This window comes from Triticum aestivum, chromosome 1B, assembly GCF_018294505.1.
Source record: "Triticum aestivum cultivar Chinese Spring chromosome 1B, IWGSC CS RefSeq v2.1, whole genome shotgun sequence".
Lineage (NCBI taxonomy): Eukaryota > Viridiplantae > Streptophyta > Magnoliopsida > Poales > Poaceae > Triticum > Triticum aestivum.
The window spans coordinates 573,556,223-573,569,457 of record NC_057795.1 but is presented as its reverse complement, the minus strand read 5'-3'; the positions used below and the strand labels follow the sequence as shown (position 1 = coordinate 573,569,457).

The 13,235-nt window shown below is 46.8% G+C and overlaps 1 protein-coding gene and 1 long non-coding RNA gene across 2 annotated transcripts; one reads left to right on the top strand and one right to left on the bottom strand.

The window, feature by feature from the left end:
- Window positions 1-3,499: 3,499 nt before the first annotated feature.
- LOC123095781 (uncharacterized) lies at window positions 3,500-4,995 on the bottom strand. The gene is made up of 3 exons (XR_006446332.1): window positions 4,860-4,995; window positions 4,059-4,780; window positions 3,500-3,962 (listed from the first exon to the last, which is right to left on the bottom strand). It is a non-coding gene; the product is annotated as an uncharacterized lncRNA (long non-coding RNA).
- Window positions 4,996-5,330: 335 nt separating this feature from the next.
- On the top strand, window positions 5,331-7,563 carry LOC123079987 (uncharacterized). The gene is made up of 5 exons (XM_044502835.1): window positions 5,331-5,400; window positions 5,720-6,319; window positions 6,405-6,455; window positions 6,572-6,598; window positions 7,100-7,563. The coding sequence occupies exons 1-5, from the start codon at window positions 5,331-5,333 to the stop codon at window positions 7,162-7,164; spliced, it is 813 nt and encodes a 270-aa protein (XP_044358770.1). The 3' UTR covers window positions 7,165-7,563.
- The last annotated feature ends 5,672 nt before the right edge of the window (window positions 7,564-13,235 follow it).

Below are 13,235 nucleotides of genomic sequence, written 5' to 3'. Positions count from 1 at the left end.
CTAAAACTATACATTTCCGAATATTGCAAGAAACTTTTCGGAGCACCCGAAGAAAGTTTTATCTCTCTTGATGAGAATGTGACCGGGGACATACCACACCTCAACTTAGAAGAGAATGAAGTCTTGTCTACCCCGTTCACTGAGAAAGAGGTGTTCGATGCCATAACACAAATGAAACATAATAAAGCGCCCGGGCCAGACGGGTTCCCGGCCGAATTCTAGCAAAGATGTTGGCATATCATAAAGAGTGATCTCATGCCTAGCTATGTTCCATGACTTATTTGAAGGCCACCTAAATTTGTTTCACGTCAATTTTGGAACAATAACGTTGTTGCCAAAGAAGGTGGAAGCCGTTCGTATTGAGCAGTTTAGACCAATATGTCTTCTTAATGTAAGCTTTAAGATCTTTACAAAGGTTGGCACGAATAGGACGCAGGTTGCACATTCGGTTGTGCAACCCACTCAAACTGCTTTCATGCCAGGACGACAAATCCTAGAAGGGGTGGTAGTCCTACATGAAACGTTGCACGAAATCCACTCGAAGAAACTCGATGGGGTTGTCTTCAAAGTGGATTTTGAAAAGGCGTATGATAAGGTCAAATGGCCCTTCCTACAACAAGCCTTACGTATGAAGGGGTTCGATGATACCTGGAGGTCTCAAGTGGATTCATTCATACAGAAAGGTATTGTCGGGATAAAGGTCAATGATGACACCGGTCATTATTTCCAGACTCGTAAGGGACTAAGACAGGGAGACTCCATGTCTCCTGTGTTGTTTAATATCGTAGTGGATATGTTGGCAGTACTTATTAGTCGGGCTAAAGAGAGTGGCCAAGTAGGAGGTCTCGTTCCCCATCTTGTAGAGGGGGGCGTCTTCGTCTTACAATACACGGATGATATTATTATTTTCATGGAACACGATCTTGCAAAAGCTAGGAATATGAAGCTTATTTTATGCCTTTTCGAGCAATTGTCCGAACCCAAAATCAATTTCAATAAAAGCGAATTGTTCTACTTTGGGGGAGCTAAAGAAGAACATGATAATTACAAAAGCTTATTCGGTTGTGAAATGGGATCCCTACCTTTTAGTAATCTAGGGATCCCAATTCACCATAGACGGTTAACAAACAAAGAATGGAAATGTATAGAAGATAGCTTTGAAAAAAAATGAGCTGCTAGAAGGGCAAGCTCATGTCTTACGGAGGAAGGCTAGTGTTGATTAACTCGGTTTTGACGAGTTTGCCAATGTTCCTCCTATCTTTCTTTGGAGTACCTGTAGGGGTACGGAAAAGATTGGACTTTTACAGATCCCGTTTCTTCTGGCAAAGCGACGAGGCCAAGAAGAAATATAGACTGGCTAGATGGGATATTATGTGTAGGCCCAAAGACCAGGGCGGGTTAGGGATCGAGAATTTAGAGGTAAAGCACAGATGTTTGCTTAGCAAATGGTTATACAGATTATCGACGGAGGCCGAAGGCATGTGGGTACAAATTTCGCGGAATAAATACCTGCATACAAAGACTTTGGCCCAGGTGAATGCAAGACCAACAGACTCACCCTTTTGGAAAGGGTTAATGAAGACAAAAGTAACTTTCTTTCAGCGGGTGAAGTTCCTAATTGGTATTGGTACTTCTACTAGGTTCTGGGAGGACACTTGGCTAGGGGAGATGCCCCTGGCCTTACAATACCCCTCTCTATATGATATTGTGCAATGTAAGGAAGATTATGTCGCCACAATATTAAACTCAGTACCACTTAATATCCAATTTAGGAGATCTCTTGTAGGGGAATGTTGGAATGCTTGGTTACACCTGGTACGTAGGTTGATGGATGTTCAACTTTCAGATCAGGCAGATACAATTAGTTGGAGGTTAACCATGAATGGAATATTCTCTGCCAAATCCATGTATTTGGACTTAATTGATTCCGGGCCATTGTCGAGGTCTTTGCACATATGGAAGATTAAAGTTCCACTCCGCATCAAGATCTTTATGTGGTTTGTCCACAAAGGAGTCATCTTGACCAAAGATAATCTGATGAAAAAGAATTGGGTCGGCCAATCTAGATGTTGTTTTTGTGATCAAAACGAGACAATTAAACACCTCTTTCTTGAATGTCCACTTGCAAAATTGTTATAGCGATCCATTAATCCTCCAATGAGTATAAACACGCTATTTGGGACGTGGCTTAATGAAGTAGACATACACACAACTAAACATATTCGCATAGGGATATGTGCACTATTATGGGCTATATGGAACAGTCGAAATGATATGATTTTTAATGGGACAAAATCACTATTTTTTTGCAGGTTATCTACAGAGCTACAACCTGAATCCGTATGTGGTCGTTACTCACTCATGCATACTACAGGGAGATTATGGTTATTGGGTGCAGCCGATTGCAGAGCTAGCATGCGCTATCTTCAGCCGATTTGGATGGCGAGCTAATAATAGGCTAGGTGTGTAAGCATCGTAGCCTGTTTTGTATAGCCGGATGTGGCGCTTTCTCGCCGGGTGTGGCGTTTTACAGATTTGTTTATCTTTCGGATTTTGAGTTTCCGTGGATCTTAAGACCTTGTTTTGATTTTAATAATATGGCTGTATGCATCGATTGATACAGAGGCCGGTGGTAAGCCTCCTTTTTAGAAAACAGGCCCCTCGGGCGGCTTGCCGCACTGCTGGGTAACAACGGTTGCCCACACGGATCCCATACGTCAGTCTAGTGTGCTGGACGCGCCTGAGCATATCCGTGCCTCCTCGTATCCTTTTCAGATTTGGGCCGGATAGCGCATCAGCCGGACGTATATGGTCGAATCGAGAAGTCTGGCTGGGTCATGTTTTTGTGACCAGCCACGGACCGGGCTGTCCGTCTGAACATATAGAGGGCATATGAGAAGGCCGGTTGTAGATCGAAAACTCATTGGCGTGGATGAGCTCGCGTGGTCACGTTATCACGAGCCGTCCACTCGTTCTAGGATATGAGACGTACGCTGTATTGCTTGGCATTTACGTCGCCTCATTTAATGCCTATTGTGGACGGGAGGAGGCGACGTTGTGCCGATGTTGCAAACGGCACGTAACGCCCGTTGTGGGTTGTAGACGGGCTGGGATCGGCCACCAACTGCATTTTACTCCACCTGTCGCTCTCTCATGGCCGCTCAGTCTCTGCCAAACGATTGCCAAAAAATGATAAATATTCGGCGAGCATACTGGTCTCAATGAGCTACTACCACCTGGGGTAAAAACAAAAAGTTGATGACGAATCCAAAAAATCTGTTTTTTCTCTATTCTATATTAGTTTACAGAGAGAGAAGTAAAATACAGCCGCGCCAAGTTTGTCAAATATGCATGAGTATCTCTGAGATCACAGATTCACAGGCATATACGGAACTGGCTGAATCAACACCTTGTACCGATTAAAAGGTTTTCATAAATAAATGATCTGAAAAAAAAAGAGGTTCGTCGATCAGCATTCGAGTGCGTTGCTCTTCATACACAATATAGCTAACAAGTCATTTAGAAGATCCACGTACTTACTAGTTCCATCCTAACAAAAAGTACTCCCTCCATAATGAAATATAAAACCGTTTAGATCACTAAACATACCGTCCAAACCCTCACAAGGTGATGAACAATTTGCACACTACATAAGCATTGGCGATAACACCCATTCATGGTCTTCTAGGGCAGCCCGTAACAAATTTTCAGACACAATTTCTGTGCTCGTCATGCAAACAAAATACCTCGAAAACAGCTGTTTGCCGAAAAGTGGCCAAGTTTTTCTGCAGATTTCAGAGCCAAAACAGCATGCAAGCTCTGGCTGCGAAAGTTCTCATCCGACAAATTTATGAAAGAAGTAAGAAAGTCAAACAGACTATGAACCTTTCGTCAATGGCCACATCATCTTATCTCCATCGTACTGCCTGATTGCATCAAGCATACACATCCCAGACTCGTCACTGCAAAAAAGGGCAAGACAACATTTGAATCTTCGTCAGGTCTCTAGAAGTAAAACTTATGAGATACACAGGTGTGAGATAAAAATGCCCATTTACCTAGTGAAAACATCGCGTTTTATCTGTCAGGCCCCTTATCTGAAAATCGACAACAGCCCATCTTCAGTTAATTGCAGGTTATCGCTTCAGCTGTTGATTCAAACTCCACTGTCCGATTCACATCCAATGACGCTGGCCTCCACTACCGCTTCGCGCCACAGACAGCTGCTGAGAGACATTGATCTTCCATCGGACGGCAGCCATCACGTCAAGGGTCGCTGTTGATTGTCCAGCAACTTCACCTGCTCTCCTTTTACCTTTCAGATTACTTTCTGTTTTGTAATGGCTATAAAGCCAAGATTTGGATATCGGTAGAGGCATCTAGAATTGTAATAGGGTTAAACCCCAGCCACCGTGACCCGTCTGGATCAACCTGTTCGTCTTTGAGTGCTACAAACCCTAAGCAAAGTTCCGCAACTTCCTTTCTGTTCTTGATGTTTATCTGAATTTGAGTGTAGTTGGGCCATCATCTAGCTCAGCTTAACATTATCTTGAGGAATCTACCCTTCCATCTGTCAGCTGGACAATGCCATTTCGCAAAGAACTCACTGTAGGCAGCTGAATAATGCCGAGTGAATCTGTGAGACAGCCTCATGGTGGATCATATGCCGCTGCACTCCTCCAACAACTTGAGCGCACAATGAGTCCAGAACATGAATCTCCTTCAGCATATCCCACATGTATGCAACCCATCCATGATCTAGAATGACAGAAACAAAAAACTGCAAAAATAAACCTTGTATCAGTCTTTCATCATGAGAAAATAAACTATGTACTGAAGACAACAACACCAGCTCATACCATCTGGTATCCTGTGATATCATGACTTGTATGTGCAAGTTTTAAGTTGTACGGGCTTGCCTCCGACTCCCGTCCCGTGTCGCTCCCGAGCGAGCGACCCAGGAGTAACCTAGCACCGCCACCAGCAGCCTCCCCCCCTCCCCCCCACCTCCCCGGCCAGCACCTCTACGTCGCTGCCGGCTGGAGCCGCGGCAGCGGCGGCGGCCTCCTGCTCAAGAGCCGTCGGCGACAGATCCCGGCGGCGCGGCGCGGGGCTGCCCTGCTTCGGTGACGGCGGATCCGGACGACGTGGCCTCACCTCCGCGGGGCAGTGGCGGATCCGGAGTGACCCATCGCCTCCCGCCTCCGCCATCGCCATAGCTCTGAGTTGCTCGCCTCGTGCGGCGGCTCAAGAGATAGATTTTTCTTACTCAAGAGTACTAAAGCGTCGGAGACGTGGGAGGTGGGGGATGGAAGTGGACCCACGAAGTCATGGATGCTTATCCAGAAAAACGAGACCGCTCGGAACCCCTGGTTCCTCAGCGATTTGCGATTCCTGGCCGTCCGATCGAGTTGCTTGATTGATTTCCGGCCGTCGGATCGACCCTTGGAGCGACCTCGTCCGTCGGATCGAAACCCGCACCCCCCGTAGCACGCTCGAATCCCGCACGACCCTTACATTTCACATTTATTTTAGTTTAATCCCCTTACAGATAAGGGGCCTGGCAGATAAAACGATTCCTGGCCGTCCGATGGACTTGCTCGATTCGTTTCCGGCCGTCGGATTGACCCCTGGAGTGACCGCGGCCGTCAGATCGAAACCCGCCCCCTCGTAGCACGTTCGAAGCCCGCACGACCCCGCTCCCTTCGCCTGCCCGCAGCGCACGCCCCCGCTCCGTTCACCTGGCCGCGGCTCGCTGATCGGTGGGGTCCCGTCTGGTGGGCCCCGATCGTCAGCGAGCGGGTGTGCGGGTGCGCCTGTACGCGTCCCGTGCCATGCGCGCTGGTGGAAATATCCCGTGCCACCGCACGGGAATACTACCCCCCGCCGAGGGCTTTTTCGACTTTGCGCGTCGAGGCTGCTTGCGTGGTGGACGGTGGTTGGCTTCGTGCGGGTGGCTCGCTTCTCATTCGCCCCCTCTCTCTGTCGCCCCCGATTGAACCCAAGCTGCCGCTCGCCGCTGGCCGTCCTCCTCGACCAGAGAGGGAGGGCGCCGCCATCACCACCAGTCCACCATGGCCTCCTCCTCCTCGCTTAAGATCCCCGCACCAACCCACCACCCTGCCGAAGAGGGCGCGTCCGCGGCGGCTGCCCTTCCACGCCGTCTCCGTCCGCCCCCGCCGCTCCGCAGTCTCCTCCGCCTCCGCCGCATCCTCCCCGCAGCAGCTGCCGGCACTGGGCGACGGCGACGACGCCAACAGGCCCACCGGCGTGCCCGTGCCCGAGCCCTTCTCCCGCGACGCCGCTATCGCGCTGCCTCGTAAGCCAAACATCTCGCTCTCGCTTCTTGGGATGATTCGTCTGCTGCTCGCTTTGTCTGACTGTCTGCGAATCCCTGAATGCAGGGCCGTTGACGAGCGCGGATCTGATGGGGCAGGCCAGGGGGAAGGCCTCAGGTTCGCTTACCAGGTCCATTTTTTTCTCCTCTCTTCTTCTGAGATACACTGACGATAATCATGGTGATGAATGATTCTGATGATGATGCAACGCAACTCTGACCAACCAATCTTAGGGGTGCCCGGGCGCCACGGATCTGCAGGTCGACCCTTGTCCTCCTCTCTGCTCCTCTTATGGGGAGTGGCCAATGAGTGCCTTTTTTATGTCTTGCTCCTGGTAGAGAGTAAGACTATTATTCTCTCTGTGCACTTAATTTTGGTTGTTTCCTTGCCTTCATTGCTTGTTTTTTACTGGTGTATAAATATGTGCCTTTTTTCCTCCTGGTAGGGCCTAGGATTGCTACTTTTGTTCCTTTCCTTGCTTTATTTGTTTGCTTCTATATTTTGTCCATGGTCTTAGCAGCAGCCTATTGAATCATTTTGTTTTCTTGTATGCCTTTGTTGTGTTGCTGAGGCTAACAAACAAAGCAATGTCATGCATCTGGTGCAAGCCAATTATTATAGTCTGCCATGCAGCTAGGGTGGATATGTTTTTTGGAAGGTGTGGTTCATTATAAGATATGAGTTCTGTCCATGTTGCATTCATTGTCCTTCTTTTGTTTATTTACTGTCTCACATGTGTAATTTAGCTCTTACTTTGTCAGAGCGGGGATGGAAAGGAAGATGTTATTATCAAGGGAGCCTGAAGAGCGAAGCTAGAAGCGGGTGAGCTATCCATACCAATGAGTTGAAATTTGCACATGGGGTCCTCGTCGTGTTTGGCCAGAATTCAGTCCATTTTCTCATCAGTGTTTTCTTTTATGGATTCACACAAGAAGTTCTTCATCTATATGAAACCTATATTTCGACAGTAGCAATTTGAGAAAGATCTTATGGGTGCAAACCTAGAGGAATACAAGCCATGTAGGCACGTACAGCTAGAAGCATTGTCACAAATATGATCATTTTAGTAATTTACCATGTAAATAGTACTACCATGCTATCTCTAGCCAAACAACTTGATCAATGCACGAGGAACTCAAATTTCACATTTATTTTAGTTTAATCCCCTTACATTTGTTGGAAATATGCCCTAGAGGCAATAATAAAAGGATTATTATTATATTTCCTTGTTCATGATAATTGTCTTTATTCATGCTATAATTGTATTATCCGGAAATCGTAATACACGTGTGAATACATAGACCATAATATGTCCCTAGTAAGCCTCTAGTTGACTAGCTCGTTGATCAACATATATTCATGGTTTCCTGACTATGGGCATTACATGTCGTTGATAACGGGATCACATCATTAGGAGATTGATGTGATGGACAAGACCCAATCCTAAGCATAGCACAAGATCGTGTAGTTCGTTTTGCTAGAGCTTTTCCAATGTCAAGTATCTTTTCCTTAGACCATGAGATTGTGTAGCTCCCGGATACCGTAGGAGTGCTTTGGGTGTACCAAACGTCACAACGTAACTGGGTGACTATAAAAGTGCACTACAGGTATCTCCGAAAGTGTCTGTTGGGTTGACACGGATCAAGACTGGGATTTGTCACTCCGTATGACGAAGAGGTATCTCTGGGCCCACTCGGTAATGCATCATCATAATGAGCTCAAAGTGACCAAGTGTTTGGTCACGGGATCATGCATTACGGTACGAGTAAAGTGACTTGTCGGTAACGAGACTGAACGAGGTATTGGGATACTGATGATCGAGTCTCGGGCAAGTAACGTACCGTTTGACAAAGGGAATTGTATACGGGGTTGATTGAATCCTCGACATCGTGGTTCATCCGATGACATCATCGAGGAGCATGTGGGAGCCAACATGGGTATCCAGATCCTGCTGTTGGTTATTGACCGGAGAGCCGTCTCGGTCATGTCTGCGTGTCTCCCGAACCCGTAGGGTCTACACACTTAAGGTTCGGTGACGCTAGGGTTATTAGGAAGACTTGTATGTGATTACCGAATGTTGTTCGGAGTCCCGGATGATATCTCGGACGTCACGAGGAGTTCCGGAATGGTCCGGAGGTGAAGATTTATATATGGGAAGTTGTCATACGGTCACCGGAAGGTTTCGGGGGCATATCGGTATTGTACCGGGGCCACCGGAGGGGTTCCGGGGGTCCACCGGGAGGGGCCACCTCTCTCGGTGGGCTTCATGGGCCGTAGTGGGCAGGGGAACCATCCCAGGAGGGCTGGGCGCCCCCCTTGGGCCCTTGCGCCTAGGGTTGGGGGGGACCCTAAAGGGGGCGCCCCCCTTTGCTTGGGGGGCAAGCCCCCTCCCTGGCCGCCGCCCCCCCTCTAGATCTCATCTAGAGGGGGCCGGCCCCCTTTCCCCTTCCTCTATAAATAGAGGGGCAAGGGGAGGGCTGCACACCTGATCCAAGGCGCAGCCCCTCCCCTCCCCAACACCTCTCCTCCTCCGTTAAGTGCTTGGCGAAACCCTGTCGGAGTACTGCCTCTCCACCACCACCACGCCGTCGTGCTGCTGCTGGAGTCTTCTTCCTCAACCTCTCTTTTCCCCTTGCTGGATGAAGAAGGAGGAGACGTCATCCGCTCCGTACGTGTGTTGAACGCGGAGGTGCTGTCCGTTCAGCACTTGGTCATCGGTGATTTGGATCACGACGAGTATGACTCCATCATCCCCTTTCTCTTGAAAGCTTCCACTCACGATCTACAAAGGTATGTAGATGCACTCCTATCACTCGTTGCTTAGATGAACTCATAGATGGATCTTGGTGAAACCGTAGGAAAATTTTTATTTTCTGCAACGTTCCCCAACAGTGGCATCATGAGCTAGGTCTATGCGTAGTTCTCTATTGCACGAGTAGAACACAAATTTGTTGTGGGCGTAGATCTTATCAACTTGCTTGCCGCTACTAGTCTTTTCTTGCTTCAGCGGTATTGTGGGATGAAGCGGTCCGGACCGACCTTACACGTACGCTTACGTGAGACAGGTTCCACCGAGTGACATGCACTAGTTGCATAAGGTGGCTAGCGGGTGTCTGTCTCTCCTACTTTAGTTGGAGCGGATTCGACGAAAAGGGTCCTTATGAAGGGTAAATAGAAGTTGACAAAATCACGTTGTGGTTATTCGTAGGTAAGAAAACATTCTTGCTAGAACCCAATTGCAGCCACGTAAAAGATGCAACAACAATTAGAGGATGTCTAACTTGTTTTTGCAGCAATTGTCATGTGATGTGATATGGCCCGAAGTTGTGATGAATGATGAATGATATATTGTGATGTATGAGATCATGTTCTTGTAATAGGAATCACGACTTGCATGTCGATGAGTATGACAACCGGCAGGAGCCATAGGAGTTGTCTTTATTTTTGTATGACCTGCGTGTCATTGAAGAACGCCATATAAATTACTTTACTTTATTGCTAAACGCGTTAGCCATAGAAATAGAAGTAGTCGTTGGCGTGACAACTTCATGAAGACACAATGATGGAGATCATGATGATGGAGATCATGGTGTCATGCCGGTGACAAAGATGATCATGGAGCCCCGAAGATGGAGATCGAAGGAGCTATATGATATTGGCCATATCATGTCACTACTTTATATAATTGCATGTGATGTTTATTATGTTTTATGCATCTTTTTTTTACTTAGAACGGCGGTAGTAAATAAGATGATCCCTTATAATAATTTCAAGAAAGTGTTCCCTCTAACTGTGCACCGTTGCTAAAGTTCGTCGTTTCGAAGCACCACGTGATGACCGGGTGTGATAGATCCTTACGTTCACATACAACGGGTGTAAGACAGTTTTACACATGCAGAACACTTAGGGTTAACTTGACGAGCCTAGCATGTACAGACATGGCCTCGGAACACAAGAGACCAAAAGGTCGAACATGAGTCGTATGGAAGATAGGATCAACATGGAGATGTTCACCGATGATGACTAGTCCGTCTCACGTGATGATCGGACACGGCCTAGTTGACTCGGATCGTGTAACACTTAGATGACTAGAGGGATGTCTAATCTAAGTGGGAGTTCATTAAATAATTTGATTAGATGAACTTAATTATCATGAACTTAGTCTAAAACTTTTGCAAAATATGTCTTGTAGATCAAATGGCCAACGCTCATGTCACATGAACTTCAACGCGTTCCTAGAGAAAACGAAGCTGAAAGATGATGGCAACAACTATTCGGACTGGGTTCGGAACCTGAGGATCATCCTCATAGTAGCCAAGAAAGCATAATTCCTAGATGAACCGCTAGGTGAAGCACCCATCCCAGAGAACCAAGACGTTATGAACACTTGGCAGTCACGTGCTGATGATTACTCCCTCGTTCAGTGCGGCATGCTTTACAGCTTAGAACCGGGGCTCCAAAAGCGTTTTGAGAAACACGGAGCATATGAGATGTTCAAGGAGCTGAAAATGGTTTTTCAAGCTCATGCCCGGGTCGAGAGATATGAAGTCTCCGACAAGTTCTATAGTTGTAAGATGGAGGAAAACAGTTCTGTCAGTGAGCACATACTCAAAATGTCTGCGTTGCACAACCGCCTGTCCCAGCTGGAGATCAACCTCGCGGACGAGGCGGTCATTGACAGAATCCTTCAGTCGCTCCCACCGAGCTACAAGAGCTTTGTGTTGAACTACAATATGAAGGGGATGGTGAAGACCATTCCTGAAGTATTTTCAATGCTGAAGTCAGCAGAGGTTGAAATCAAGAAAGAACATCAAGTGTTGATGGTCAATAAGACCACTAAGTTCAAGAAGGGCAAGGGTAAGAAGAACTTCAAGAAGGACGACAAAGATGTTGCCGCGCTCGGTAAGCCAGTTGCCGGGAAGAAGTCAAAGAATGGACCCAAGCCTGAGACTGAGTGCTTTTATTGCAAGGGGAAGGGTCACTGGAAGCGGAACTGCCCCAAATACTTAGCGGACAAGAAGGCCGGCAACACTAAAGGTATATTTGATATACATGTAATTGATGTGTACCTTACCAGTACTCGTAGTAACTCCTGGGTATTTGATACCGGTGCCGTTGCTCATATTTGTAACTCAAAGCAGGAGCTGCGGAATAAGCGGAGACTGGCGAAGGACGAGGTGACGATGCGCGTCGGGAATGGTTCCAAGGTCGATGTGATCGCCGTCGGCACGCTACCTCTACATTTACCCACGGGATTAGTTATGAACCTCAATAATTGTTATTTAGTGCCAAGTTTGAGCATGAACATTGTATCTGGATCTCGTTTAATACGAGATGGCTACTCATTTAAATCCGAGAATAATGGTTGTTCTATTTATATGAGAGATATGTTTTATGGTCATGCCCCGATGGTCAATGGTTTATTCTTAATGAATCTCGAACGTAATATTACACATATTCATAGTGTGAATACCAAAAGATGTAAAGTTGATAACGATAGTCCCACATACTTGTGGCACTGCCGCCTTGGTCACATTGGTGTCAAGCGCATGAAGAAGCTCCATGCTGATGGACTTTTAGAGTCTCTCGATTATGAATCATTTGACACATGCGAACCATGCCTCATGGGCAAGATGACCAAGACTCCGTTTTCCGGAACAATGGAGCGAGCAACCAACTTATTGGAAATCATACATACCGATGTGTACGGTCCAATGAGCGTTGAGGCTCGCGGAGGATATCGTTATGTTCTCACTCTCACTGATGACTTGAGTAGATATGGGTATGTCTACTTAATGAAACACAAGTCTGAAACCTTTGAAAAATTCAAGGAATTTCAGAATGAGATAGAGAATCAACGTGACCGAAAGATAAAGTTCCTATGATCAGATCGTGGAGGAGAATACTTAAGTCACGAATTTGGTACATACTTAAGGAAATGTGGAATCGTTTCACAACTCACGCCGCGTGGAACACCTCAGCGTAACAGTGTGTCCGAACGTCGTAATCGCACTCTATTGGATATGGTGCAATCTATGATGTCTCTTACCGATTTACCGCTATCATTTTGGGGATATGCTCTAGAGACAGCTACATTCACTTTAAATAGGGCACCGTCTAAATCCGTTGAGACGACACCATATGAAATATGGTTTGGAAAGAAACCTAAGCTGTCGTTTCTAAAAGTTTGGGGATGCGATGCTTATGTCAAGAAACTACAACCTGAAAAGCTCGAACCCAAGTCGGAAAAATGCGTCTTCATAGGATACCCTAAGGAAACCATTGGGTATACCTTCTACTTAAGATCCGAGGGCAAGACCTTTGTTGCCAAGAACGGATCCTTTCTGGAAAAAGAGTTTCTCTCGAAAGAAGTAAGTGGGAGGAAAGTAGAACTCGATGAAGTACTACCTCTTGAACCGGAAAGTAGTGCAGCTCAGGAAAATGTTCCTGTGGTGCCCACACCAACTGGAGAGGAAATTAATGATTATGATCAAGGTACTTCGGATCAAGTTGCTACTGAACCTCGTAGGTCCACAAGGACACGTTCCACACCAGAGTGGTATGGCAACCCTGTCCTGGAAATCATGTTGTTAGACAACGGTGAACCTTTGAACTATGAAGAAGCGATGGCGGGCCCAGATTCCAACAAATGGCTTGAAGCCATGCAATCCGAGATAGAATCCATGTATGAAAACAAAGTATGGACTTTGACAGACTTGCCCGATGATCGACGAGCGATAGAAAACAAATGGATCTTTAAGAAGAAGACGGACGTGGATGGTAATATTACCATCTATAAAGCTCGACTTGTCGCTAAGGGTTATCGACAAGTTCAAGGGGTTGACTACGATGAGACATTCTCTCCCGTAGCGAAGCTGAAGTCCGTCTGAATCATGT